This window comes from Aulonocara sp. 'chitande type north' Nkhata Bay, linkage group LG16, assembly GCF_057382095.1.
Source record: "Aulonocara sp. 'chitande type north' Nkhata Bay isolate Kocher_YH1m ecotype deep benthic linkage group LG16, A_spYH_male_GT1.1, whole genome shotgun sequence".
NCBI classification, from domain to species: Eukaryota; Metazoa; Chordata; class Actinopteri; order Cichliformes; family Cichlidae; genus Aulonocara; species Aulonocara sp. 'chitande type north' Nkhata Bay.
In genome coordinates, this window is record NC_141359.1 from 12,543,896 (window position 1) to 12,557,162 (window position 13,267).

At 43.8% G+C, this 13,267-nt stretch overlaps 1 protein-coding gene across 3 annotated transcripts; it reads left to right on the forward strand.

The window, feature by feature from the left end:
• Positions 1–1,379: 1,379 nt before the first annotated feature.
• On the forward strand, positions 1,380–3,399 carry LOC147311122 (trace amine-associated receptor 13c-like). 3 transcript variants are annotated; one of them, XM_086266022.1, is made up of 2 exons: positions 1,380–2,392; positions 2,433–3,399. In XM_086266022.1, exons 1-2 carry the CDS (start codon positions 2,136–2,138, stop codon positions 3,247–3,249), a joined length of 1,074 nt encoding a protein of 357 aa, XP_086122148.1. In that variant the 5' UTR covers positions 1,380–2,135; the 3' UTR covers positions 3,250–3,399. The 3 variants fall into 3 exon arrangements, with proteins under 3 accessions (XP_086122148.1, XP_086122149.1, XP_086122150.1); XM_086266023.1 differs by having other exon boundaries at positions 1,380–2,308; XM_086266024.1 differs by having other exon boundaries at positions 1,380–2,212.
• The last annotated feature ends 9,868 nt before the right edge of the window (positions 3,400–13,267 follow it).

A 13,267-nucleotide genomic window follows, 5' to 3' on the forward strand; every position in this document is an offset into this window, starting at 1 on the left:
TTTAGTGAAGCAGTAAAGGTAGAAATCCAGGATTATTTTTATTAGTGCAAATACCTCTCACAGGTTACCCCGTCTTCCAAGCTACTAAAATAATACCAGAAATAACAAGTGCCATGTTAAATAACAGGTTAACAGGTGAGACTGATGGGCTACTCAGGTTACGTCTTATCAGGGTTAGCATGAAAAACACCTGGCTGATTTAGAGGTAGTCAGTACTGGGCGAGTCCCCTCAACCACATCAGTGCCAGAATCCTACATTATCCACTGGGGAAGACTCATAGGATCAGGGATTAGGACTTTTTTTTTTTTAAATCACCAAGCTGAAATCAACTTCCTGTATAGGGGTTTTGTGGGCCTACAGATTGACAAGTTGAGTCAATTAAATAACTGAGACTTCCATTTCTGACCTAGAATGGTCACTCCTCCACCGCTCCAGAAATGTCATGAATCGCTGTGCGGCAGGCAGGAGTTGGACCCAAAATGCAGGACTCACAGACTCGGGGAGGTGAACTCAAAACACAGCTTTATTTGCTGGTAGAACAAACATACAAACTAGACTAAACTGGGAAACCATAAACTAAGAACTCACAGGGAGACACAGGGAGATCCACACACAGCATGAGGGACGACGTCACGCCGAACAGAGGGAGACGCAGACAGAAATACACAGAGGGTTAACGAGGAAAGTGGGAACACACGGGGAACACAGGTGACACTGATAATCATAACGAGACAGGGCGGGGTGAACTGAACATGACACGTACGGGCGTGAGAGTCACAAAGTAAACAGGAAGTGCACAGAGGTTCAGACAGGAGGAGAGAGAGCACGGGGAAAACACAGACATAACGGGCTGGGGAAACATGAAACAACCACAAAGGGAGACGAGGGCTCATAAATACACAGGGCACACAGGGGGGGGAGAGAGAGCACGGGGAGAACTTGGACATAATGGGCAGGGGAAACATGGAATAAAACATAAGGAGAGACGAGGGCTCACAGATACACAGAGGGGCACACAGGGGGTAAAAGCCATGAAGGGAAAACACTTAGGGAACAACACAACAGGGCAACTCAGAAAACATGGCCTAAATAAGGAACAAAATACAAACATACAAGAAAACTAAGAACACTGGGCCAACATGGCCCAGGACCATGACAAGAAATCGTTAATCAGAGCCATTGTTAGTCATTCCGACTGCAGCACACAAGCTGCCAATCGAACATAACGTCACACCACAACTCTCTCATAGCGGATGCTGTGCAGGTGCGTCCGCACGACACCGCTGACCATGCCTCACCACACTCATTTATTTCTGATGGCATAATGTCATTCTTCAATTTGGATTTATCCAAATAAGAGTGTGCATAGCCAAATTACAAAAAAAAAAAAATCTTCCACTAAGGCTGCATTACAAGCTTCAGAAGTATACAAATTTTCATAAAATGACTGAACTGAATATTAATATAATTTGGGGTGGTAAGTATGTTTCCACATTCATCCTTTATTGCTGTAACAATGAGGATTATTTTTTATTAGTGCAAATAGCTCACACAGGTTACCCTTCCTTCAAAGCTACTAAAATTATACCAGAAATAATAAGCTACTCAGGTTACGTCTTGTCAGGGTTATTATGGAAAACACCTGGCTGATTTTGAGGTAGCCAGTACTGGGTGAGTCCCCTCACCCACATCAGCATCAGAATCCTGCATTGTCCACTGGGCAAGACTCATAGGATCAGGGATTAGGACCTTTTTTTTTTTTAAATCAGCGAGCTGAAATCAACATCCTGTATAGGGGTTTTGTGGGCCTACTGATTGACAAGTTGAGTGAATTCAATAATTGAGACTTCCATTTCTGACCTAGAATGAACAGAGAGAGAGAGATTAGGATACAGTAAAAGAATCCCAAGTACAACATATCCAAAAGGAATTTAGAAAAGAGAGAGAGGCAGGCCTACAAGAAGAAAATAGTGAAGCTTTAGGCCAAGACGAAGGGAAGGGGGAAATCAATGTCCAATAAAAACTGAAAGAAAGAAGAGGGGAGGAGTTGAGAGGATGTGGTGTTGGGATCAGTTATATTACTAATTGTAGTCATAACTCTGCCAGAGCTGGAGCTCTCTGCAGGTCTGTGGAGATGGATACTCAGGATGGAGCAGAGCTCTGCTTTCCACAACTCTTCAACATCTCCTGCAAGAAACCTACAACTCCTCTGTCTCAAGTTTTGCTCCTTTATATTGTTGTGTCCTCAATGTCTCTGCTGACTGTGACTCTCAACCTGCTCGTCATCATTGCAGTCTCCCACTTCAGGCAGAGTTTCATATTTTTTACCTGCTGCTGTGGCTTTACAAGTGTATACCTGATTTGTTATATCTGTTTGAATACTTTCTTTCTGTTGACTTTTTTTTTAAATTATATTTTCCTATCTTTCTAGGCAGCTCCACACACCCACTAACATCCTGCTCCTTTCTCTGGCTGTCACTGACTTTCTCGTTGGTCTTCTGTTTATGCCTGGAGAAATCCTGCGAAATACAGCGTGTTGGTTTCTTGGTCAGCTCACATGTTCATTGTATAATTATGTATCCTACATCGTTGCCTCTGCCTCAGTGGGCAACATGGTGCTGATATCAGTCGACCGCTATGTGGCTATTTGTGACCCTCTGCATTACCCCACCAGAATCACAGAGGGAAGAGTGAAACTCTGTGTCTGTCTGTGTTGGCTCTGCTCTGTTTTCTACAGCTATGTGATTTTAATAGATGATCTAAGTCAACCAGGCAAGCATAAATCTTGCTATGGAAGATGTATAATTTTCATTGAATTTATTGCAGGATTTGTTGACCTTGTTTTAGCCTTTATTATTCCACTTACTGTCATCATTGTTCTGTATATGAGAGTGTTTGTGGTGGCTGTGTCTCAGGCCCGTGCCATGCGCTCTCAGGTTACAGCTGTCACACTGCAGCTCTCAGTGACTCTAACAGCAACTAAATCAGAGTTAAAAGCAGCCAGGACTCTGGGTGTTCTTGTTCTTGTGTTTCTATTATGTTTCTGCTCATATTACATTATTTCACTTTTTGGAAACGAGTTGCTCAATAGCTCATCTGCATCGATTGTGATCTATATGTACTATTTTAACTCCTGTCTAAACCCTTTGATTTATGCTATGTTCTACCCCTGGTTTAGAAAAGCAGTGAAACTAATTGTGACTCTACAGATACTGCAGCCTGGCTCCTGTGAGGTCAGCATACTGTAGAAAAAAGAAATCTTTCCTTAATGTACCAAATGGTATATCAAATTACTTTCTCTATCAATAATGTACTATATTAATTTTAAGACATTTAACAAGTAACATGCCATACATTACATTTCTTGAGTAATAACCCCAACACTGGTTGTCAAATAGTGCTGGTTTCAATTATAGAGGCCTAGAAAAGGGTTAACAACCCACTGGCAACCTCCTGTCACTAGCAACAAAATGTGCATTCTGATACTGTTTGCCGAGTGGTTGCTGGCTATCACTGGGTCAGACTGGTTGAAAACAGTGTCACAAAAAACCTCGACATGATTGTTTTAATCACCAAAATGTTGCTGTGGCTACTCAGAGGGAAGATTCCAGGTTTTCAAGTTTGCCTTGTTACCAGGCAGCTGCAAACCAGTCTTTAGTGTGATGAATCCTGTGTGGAGTGTATCTTGAGACCTGGGGTAGAAAGAGATTGCAATGCCCCCCTGGGTACCCTTACATCACAGCTAACAGATGCTAAAAAAGTCTTAATATCCAGCTTTATGTGACTGAAAATTATCAGAGTGTGTGTGTGGGTGTATGTGTGTGCGGTTGAAGCAACACTCTGAAGACACTAATTTGAGAGTCTGAGTTACAAAATGTGTGATTTAATAAAATAAGTTTCATGAAAGAAATAAATTGTGATTGACAGCAGAGTTTTTAAAAAGTGACAGAAATTCTTAATATGAATTTGAATTATTAAGGGATTGCGTTACAATAAATGTTCAAGTGAAAATGTGCTACACACAAATTAATTCATGTAGAATTACACAAACTGAAAAAACGGAGGGAGAGGTAAGTGACGGAAGTGATGGACAAGGTAAGCGACTCATGCTGTAACTGACGTCAGACGCCAGAGACTTTGGCGGAAAATTAAAGCGAATGGTAGTTTAGAATTGAACAAAGTTTCTTTAAGCTTCAGTATTACCAGATATACTAATCAATTGTCATATAACTAACAACATCTGTCCTATCATCTCTAATACCCTGGAGAACATCGGGGAGAGTTTAGACGTTCTCCAAGATTACATCGACCGCTGTTTCCAAGATTTAGTCATGAAGAAGGCTCAGAGTGTGTAGAACATCTCACTAATATTGTTCATTAATGCTGCTTTAATATACCTGTTCCGTGTAGTACGCTGCGCACGCACAAAGTGAGACAGTGCAAAAGTGAGACCCGCCCCCCCCCCGGGAGTGAGGTGGCTTACGTGTAATGTCTGCTCAGTTACACAGTAAACAAAGCTTGCTAGTAATCACGAATCCAGATTCTTTACTGAACATCAAACATGGTGTCAGAAGTTGTGGTTTGGTCGTGTGCTACAGCCCTGCCGACGGAGTAGTAAGGCTAAAGTTTTCCCAGCACTTTGCGGACGAAGCAAGCAAGTAACCAGCTAGCGTTGCTCGGCTATCGTAGCAAAGGCTATTGAGCATCAACGACCATGTCAGACGGATTCCATAGACCAGAACCATTGGTGTTCAGTGGAAACATCGTCGAGAAGTGGCGTGTATTCGAGCAGGAATACGACATATTTATAGCCGCTGCTCATTCCGATAAGGATGCTCGAACTAGAGCGTTCATCCTGCTAAACCTGGCCGGCTCTGAAGCCATCGAGCGGGAGCGCGCCTTCATTTATGCACCCGCGGTGCACGCGGGGGAAGGAGAACACAGACGATTGGTGACCGAAGCAGAATTGAGAGAAGACCCGGAATGTCTAAAGCGCAAATTTCGGGAACTGTGTAATCCCCAAACAAACATAACAATGGAAAGGCACAAGTTTAACACCAGAAACCAAAGGCCAGATGAAACAAGTGAGTCTTACGTGAAAAATAAGGCAGGCAGTTGCAGATTTGACCAGCTTAAAGACGAGCTCATCAGAGATAGACTTGTTTGTGGCATAAATAGTGACAGCATGAGAAAGCAACTGCTGCGCGACAGTGACTTAACTTTGAGCAAAGCAATTGAAATGTGCCAGATATTCGAGCAGACAGATCAACATACGAAAGCTCTAGCAGCTCCAAAACAAATGGCAACAAAGGTGGATACCTTGCATCACACAATAAAGAAAAAACATCCACACAAAGTCAAGACAAAGACAGGCAATGAGTGGCGTGCAACACATCCAGAACAGAGGCTCGCTCACGCAATCACAAACTGCAACAACTGCAGGGACAGCCACGAGGCAAAAAGAGACAAATGCCCAGCATATGGCCAGCAATGCCATAAGTGCCAAAAATGGAATCATTTCCAGAAATGTGGCAAGTCATCACAAACACGGCAATTCAAAAAGAGACCTGTTAACCACATTGAGATGCAAGCGCCTAGCAGCGATGAGGAAATGTTCTATGTGAATGGAATTAATATAGACACTATAAATCCCTGCTTTCCATACAAGAATGACATTTTCACCACGGTGCATATTAATGGAAAACGCTTAGAGCTCAAGGTGGACACTGGCGCCAAATGTAATGTCATGCCAGCTGACCTTTTTGAACAACTGAGACAAGATGAAAAACTCCTGCCATCACAGAAAACTAAACTGGTGGCATATGGAGGTGAGGAAATCCAAACAGCTGGCACAGCAACACTCCCATGCCACTCTGCAGGCAAGGAATACCCTCTGCAGTTCTTCGTAGTGAAACGAGACGTACAACCCCTACTTGGCTTACCAGACTCACTCCACTTACAATTAATCACATTGAACAAAGAAGTCCACCATGTAGCCAAGGATGTGGAAAGCACCTTTTCAGAACAGATCTTCTTAGAGTATTCAGACCTCTTCGAAGATAAACTTGGTAAACTTCCGGTTACCTATTCCATGAAAATAGACCCAGAAGTCACAACAGTAGTAAAGCCTGCACGCAAAATACCAGTTCCAATGCAAGACAAGGTTAAAGCAGAATTAACCCGCATGGTCGAGTTGGGTGTGATCACCCCTGTCACCGAGCCAACAGGTGTCGTCTATGGTGGCGACCCACAAGAAAAATTCAGATGACATCAGACTCTGCATCGATCCAAGAGATCTAAACAAAGCGCTAAAACGCCCACATCACCCTATGCGTACTATAGAGGAGGTAGCCGCCCAAATGCCTAACTCCAAAGTCTTTTCTGTCCTGGATGCGAAATGCTCCTTTTGGCAGATAACGCTTGACCACAAATCATCCATGCTCACGACTTTCAGCTCGCCGTTTTGCAGATTCCGCTTTCTCAGAATGCTGTATGGAATAAACTCAGCCAGCGAGGTGTTCCAGCGTGCAATGGAGCAGATCTTTGCTGGAAAACCCTGTGCTGTCATCGTCGACGACATAATCATTGGCGGAAGAGATATGAAAGAGCATGAACACAATCTCAGAAAGGTACTCGACCGTGCAAGGGAAGTCAAACTGAGACTCAACCCCCTGAAGTGCAAATTCAGTCTCAAATAAGTCTGCTATGTTGGTCATGTCTTCCCAAGCAAGGGCTTAAAGCCTGACCCAGCAAAGACTAAAGCAATTAAGGAGATGCCCACACCTGAAAACGTCACAGCTCTCCAATGCTTCTTAGGGATGATTAATTACCTAGGAAAGTTCATTCCTGATTTCAGTGAGCTCTCAGCCCCACTTCGGGAGCTAACGTGCAAAGACATTCAGTGGTGCTGGCTGAAGCAGCATCAAGATGCATTCGATGCTTTAAAACAGAGCCTAACCAGTCCTCCCATCCTCAGCTACTACGACATCCAGAAACCCGTCACGCTAACGTGTGATGCATCGCAGTATAGACTCGGGGCTGCATGCCTCCAGGAAGGCGCCCCGATTGCCTACTCCTCTTGTACTCTGACGCAGACAGAAATGCGCTATGCACAGATCGAGAAGGAGCTTCTTGCAGTTGTATTCGGTTGTTCCAAGTTCAATGATTACATCTATGGAAAGCAAATCCAAATCGAAACTGATCACCAGCCGTTAGTCACTATCTTAAACAAGCCAATACATTCAGCTCCAGCCAGACTGCAACGCATGATGCTAAGACTGCAGAAGTACAACTTTCAGATGGTGTACAAAAAAGGCTTGCAGATGTACCTCGCCGACACTTTGTCCCGTGCTCCCACAAACTCGACAGATCAGTACAGTGATGAAACAACTGACTACGAGATCATGTCGATCCAACAAATCTCTTCTTCCAGGCTGACACAGCTAAAGGAGCACACTGCCTCTGATCCAGAGCTACAGAAACTGAGCAGTGTCATAATGAGAGGCTGGCCTTGCAGACAAAATCAGCTGCCCACAGAACTTCGTCAATACCACCCATATCGAGGTGAACTCACCCTAGAAGATGGCATTGTCACGAAAGGCCCGAAAACAGTGATCCCCAAGTCTTTGCAAAAGGATTATATTGCCATCCTCCACAGAGGGCACCCAGGCACGGAAGCTACTAAATGCAGGGCCCGTGGTATCGTGTTTTGGCCCACAATGACTGAAGATATAGAGCAAGAAACAGCTGCATGTCCAGTGTGCAACAGCACCAGGCCACATCAACAGAAAGAGCCACTGAAGCTACATCCAGTGCCGGACTTACCCTGGTCAACCGTCGCCATTGACATCTTTGAGTGGAATGGTCAACATCACCTGGTTGTCGTCGACTCTTACTCAGGTTGGTTCGAGGTAGACTTGCTTCGTGACCTAACCGCCAACACTGTCATTAAAAAGCTTAAAAGACACTTTTCCGTCCATGGCTGCCCGCACAAAGTAATATCAGTCAACGGCACCCAATTCACTAGCCAACGCTTTGCAGACTTTGCTTCGGCCTGGGACTTTGTTCATGTGACAAGTAGCCCAGACTATCCGCAGGCCAATGGACTTGCTGAACGTGCAGTTCGCAGTGCAAAGCAGTTGATGGGGAGATCAAAGAGAGATGGAACAGATGTCTTCCTCAACCTACTCAATCTCCGCAATGTGCCACGAGACCACACATTAGGTTCTCCAGCTGAAAGGCTGATGTCAAGACAGATGCGCACTACCCTACCTGTGTGTAAACGTCTGCTCGTTCCCAGCCCCAAAAGCAACAGAGCTGTTAAAACAAACTTACTTCACAAGCGCCATGCACAGAAGAAATACTATGACAAGTCCAGCAGACCCCTCCGTCCCCTCATGCCAGGTGAGGTTGTGCGGATGCAAACGCGTCATGGACATGACTCCTTAGGAACCATCAAGGAAGCCTGCAAGGAGCCCAGATTGTACATTGTCCAGTCAGGAGGTGGAGAATACAGGCGGAACTGCAGGCATGTCCTCCCAGTCTCTGAACCGCCACCACAACACGGAGATTCCCGTGATGATTACACCGCGGCCCAACCACCAACCACAAGTTCCCCACAGCAGATCCAAAGACCTGTGCCACACACTGAAGAACAAACACATAGCCGCACACAACACTTCACACAAGCCCCTGTCCAGTCCCCCTGTCGCGTGGCAAGTGATGCTTACATCACACGATTTGGGAGAGTCTGCAAGCCAAACCCCAAGTATGAACACTAAGGCATAAGAGATGGACTGTAACATTAAAAAAAAAAGCAAAAAAAAAAGCAATGGACAGTACATGTGACTGTCTCACTATGTTCTTACCAATGACACAGGACTAGGATATGTTGTTAATGGATTATTGCTAAAGATGTTGTTAGTCGTTTATGCAGTCCTAAGCTAAAGAAAGGGGATGTAGAACATCTGACTAATATTGTTCATTAATGCTGCTTTAATATACCTGTTCCATGTAGTACGCTGCGCACACACGCAGTGAGACAGCGCGAAAGTGAGACCCGCCCCCCCCCCCCCCCCCCCCCCCCCCGGGAGTGAGGTGGCTTACGTGTAATGTCTGCTCAGTTACACAGTAAACAAAGCTTGCTAGTAATCACGAATCCAGATTCTTTACTGAACATCAAACAGAGTGCATCTTCCTCGGCCAAAATTGAGACACCGTCATCGAAGAGATGTCGCCCGGCAGACTTCCCCGGCATAACATCGCCTGCCGGCAAAGACATTGCAGGCATCCAGGAGTCAATCGACAAGCGATTGTCCATTTTCGATGCGAGGCTGTTCCTGGGGGAGATTTTACACCGGGAATTTAAATCTCTGCGAGAATCCCTGGAGTTCAGCCAGCAGCAGGTGGAAACGCTTGCCGCTGAAAATGCCACGCTACGGGAGTCGGTCAAATCTCTTACCGATAACGTGACCCAGCTAAACATAGAAAATAAAAAAATAAAAGAGTCTGTTATCGATCTACAATCCCGTAGCATGAGAGACAACCTTGAGTTTTCTGGTATTCCAGAATCTGCCGGAGAGGACGCTGAGGCAATGGTGAAAAGCTTTATTAAAATCCACCTGAAGCTGCCAGAGGACACCGTAAAGAACATCGCCTTGATAGAGTGCATCGCTTGTGGGCCATGAGGTCGCCGGCTGGGAGAGCACATCCTATTGTGGCCAAATTCAGCCACTTCAAACAAAAGGAACAGGTGAAACGCCGCGGCAGGGAATTAAAAGGAACGGACTTCAGCGTGAACGACCAGTTCCCCAAAGAGATCCTGGAACGACGCAGGGTCCTCTTCCCAATATTTCTGGGGTTTTTTTTGTTTGGTTTTTTTTCCTTCTCGTTTTTTTCCTCCCTCTCTTTCCCCCTCTTGTTTTTATGCTGCTCACCCGTGCCCTTGGTTTCTTTCTTTATTTCTTTCACTGCTTCGATCACCTGCTTCCACACTCATCCACAAACAACATCCTTTATTTCGACACATACGCACAGCACGATCACGCACAATCATGCGCTCAACGGCAGCACATTTACATCAGTCAGACAGCGTACGCAGTCATATAGGATACACACACTTAAGCCAAGCGTACTCATATTAGTAAATATGCACACACATAGTCGGACTCAGGGAGCATCTCGCCACACATTTTTTCTCTCTCTCCTTCTCTTTATTCATGAACAAGTGATGTATTCTCTCCACCTGTCTAGGCGACACACACAGCGTACACCCCTAGTTATACACAGACATCTATGGGGCCACTGAGGTTTGTTACATGGAATATGAATGAAGCTGGCTCCAGAGAAAGGAGGTTAAAAATATTTAACCAACTCAAAAAACTACAGGCAGATGTTGTCCTTTTACAAGAGACCCACAGACCTCTTAGAGGTTCGAATGAACTTAAAACACCTGAGTTTCCTAATGTGTTCTCAACTTGTTATAATTCTAGACAAAGGGGAGTAGCAATTTTAATACATAAAAATATTAAATTTCACAGTACTCGATACAGTTTTAGATCCAGAGGGCAGATTCTTAATCATTAAACTATCTATACTTGATAAAAGCTATGTATTGCAAGTGTATACAGGGAGTGCAGAATTATTAGGCAAGTTGTATTTTTTGAGGAATAATTTTATTATTGAACAACAACCATGTTCTCAATGAACCCAAAAAACTCATTAATATCAAAGCTGAATGTTTTTGGAAGTAGTTTTTAGTTTGTTTTTAGCTTTAGCTATTTTAGGGGGATATCTGTGTGTGCAGGTGACTATTACTGTGCATAATTATTAGGCAACTTAACAAAAAACAAATATATACCCATTTCAATTATTTATTTTTACCAGTGAAACCAATATAACATCTCCACATTCACAAATATACATTTCTGACATTCAAAAACAAAACAAAAACAAATCAGCGACCAATATAGCCACCTTTCTTTGCAAGGACACTCAAAAGCCTGCCATCCATGGATTCTGTCAGTGTTTTGATCTGTTCACCATCAACATTGCGTGCAGCAGCAACCACAGCCTCCCAGACACTGTTCAGAGAGGTGTACTGTTTTCCCTCCTTGTAAATCTCACATTTGATGATGGACCACAGGTTCTCAATGGGGTTCAGATCAGGTGAACAAGGTGGCCATGTCATTAGCTTTTCTTCTTTTATACCCTTTCTTGCCATCCACGCTGTGGAGTACTTGGACGCGTGTGATGGAGCATTGTCCTGCATGAAAATCATGTTTTTCTTGAAGGATGCAGACTTCTTCCTGTACCACTGCTTGAAGAAGGTGTCTTCCAGAAACTGGCAGTAGGACTGGGAGTTGAGCTTGACTCCATCCTCAACCCGAAAAGGCCCCACAAGCTCATCTTTGATGATACCAGCCCAAACCAGTACTCCACCTCCACCTTGCTGGCGTCTGAGTCGGACTGGAGCTCTCTGCCCTTTACCAATCCAGCCACGGGCCCATCCATCTGGCCCATCAAGACTCACTCTCATTTCATCAGTCCATAAAACCTTAGAAAAATCAGTCTTGAGATATTTCTTGGCCCAGTCTTGACGTTTCAGCTTGTGTGTCTTGTTCAGTGGTGGTCGTCTTTCAGCCTGTCTTACCTTGGCCATGTCTCTGAGTATTGCACACCTTGTGCTTTCGGGCACTCCAGTGATGTTGCAGCTCTGAAATATGGCCAAACTGGTGGCAAGTGGCATCTTGGCAGCTGCACGCTTGACTTTTCTCAGTTCATGGGCAGTTATTTTGTGCCTTGGTTTTTCCACACGCTTCTTGCGACCCTGTTGACTATTTTGAACGAAACGCTTGATTGTTCGATGATCACGCTTCAGAAGCTTTGCAATTTTGAGACTGCTGCATCCCTCTGCAAGATATCTCACTATTTTTGACTTTTCTGTGCCTGTCAAGTCCTTCTTTTGACCCATTTTGCCAAAGGAAAGGACAGGACTAATAATTATGCACACCTGATATAGGGTGTTGATGTCATTAGACCACACCCCTTCTCATTACAGAGATGCACATCACCTAATATGCTTAATTGGTAGTAGGCTTTCGAGCCTATACAGCTTGGAGTAAGACAACATGCATGAAGAGGATGATGTGGACAAAATACTCATTTGCCTAATAATTCTGCACTGCCTGTATGGTCCAAATGTTGATGAACCCTCATTCTTTCACGTTTTTTTCAGTGGACTCTCTGAACACTGAGATAGCACACTTGTTCTTGGAGGTGACCTCAACCTTGGACTAAATGAAGAAATGGATAGGCTCAATACAGCAGGAACTCAGCGCAATTGGCAGTCCACAAATATAATCAAACAGTATATGAGCAACCTTGGTCTTTGCGATGCATGGCGCTCCCTTCTCCCCACCAGTAAGGAATATACTTTTTTCTCACATATTCATCACTCCTACTCTCGTCTGGATTATTTTTTGGTCAGTAGCTCACTGCTGAGTGGCATTTCAGACACTGAGATTCACCCTATAGCTGTCAGCGATCATGCTCCTGTATCTTTAACACTAATGAACAAGAATAATACTACGCCAAGTAAAAACTGGAGATTTAATACATCCCTGCTTAAAGATGAAGACTTTATTAAATATTTTAACAAAGAGTGGACTTCATATTTAGACTATAATGACACTCCCGGAACATCAGCTTCTGTTCTATGGGAAGCAGGGAAAGCAGTGATGAGAGGTAAAATAATTTCTTTCTCATCACATAAAAAGAAAAAAGAAAACAAAAATATTCAGGAATTAGAAAAAAACATCAAATCACTAGAAGAAGCCTACGCGTCCCACCAAGATCAGGAAACATTGAACAAAATACACAAAACAAAACTAGAATTAAATGAGATAATTGATTAAAAAAAAAAAAATCTTAGTACAAAAACTACGCTTACAAAATTATGAACATGGTAATAAATCCGGTCAATTTCTAGCAAACCAGCTAAAAACAAATAAAGAAAAAACAACTATAGGTGCTGTTCAAGATCCATCTGGGAACACAATATATGACCCGAAACAAATAAACAACATTTTCAGGGATTTCTATAAAAGATTGTATTCACCACAAATAAACCCATCTAAAAAGGAAATTGATCAGTTTTTAGACAACATAACTCTTCCAAAATTATTAGACACTCAAGCAATGGCACTGGATTCACCACTGACAGCAGGTGAACTCCAGGAAGCCTGATAAGCATGCCCCATAATAAGG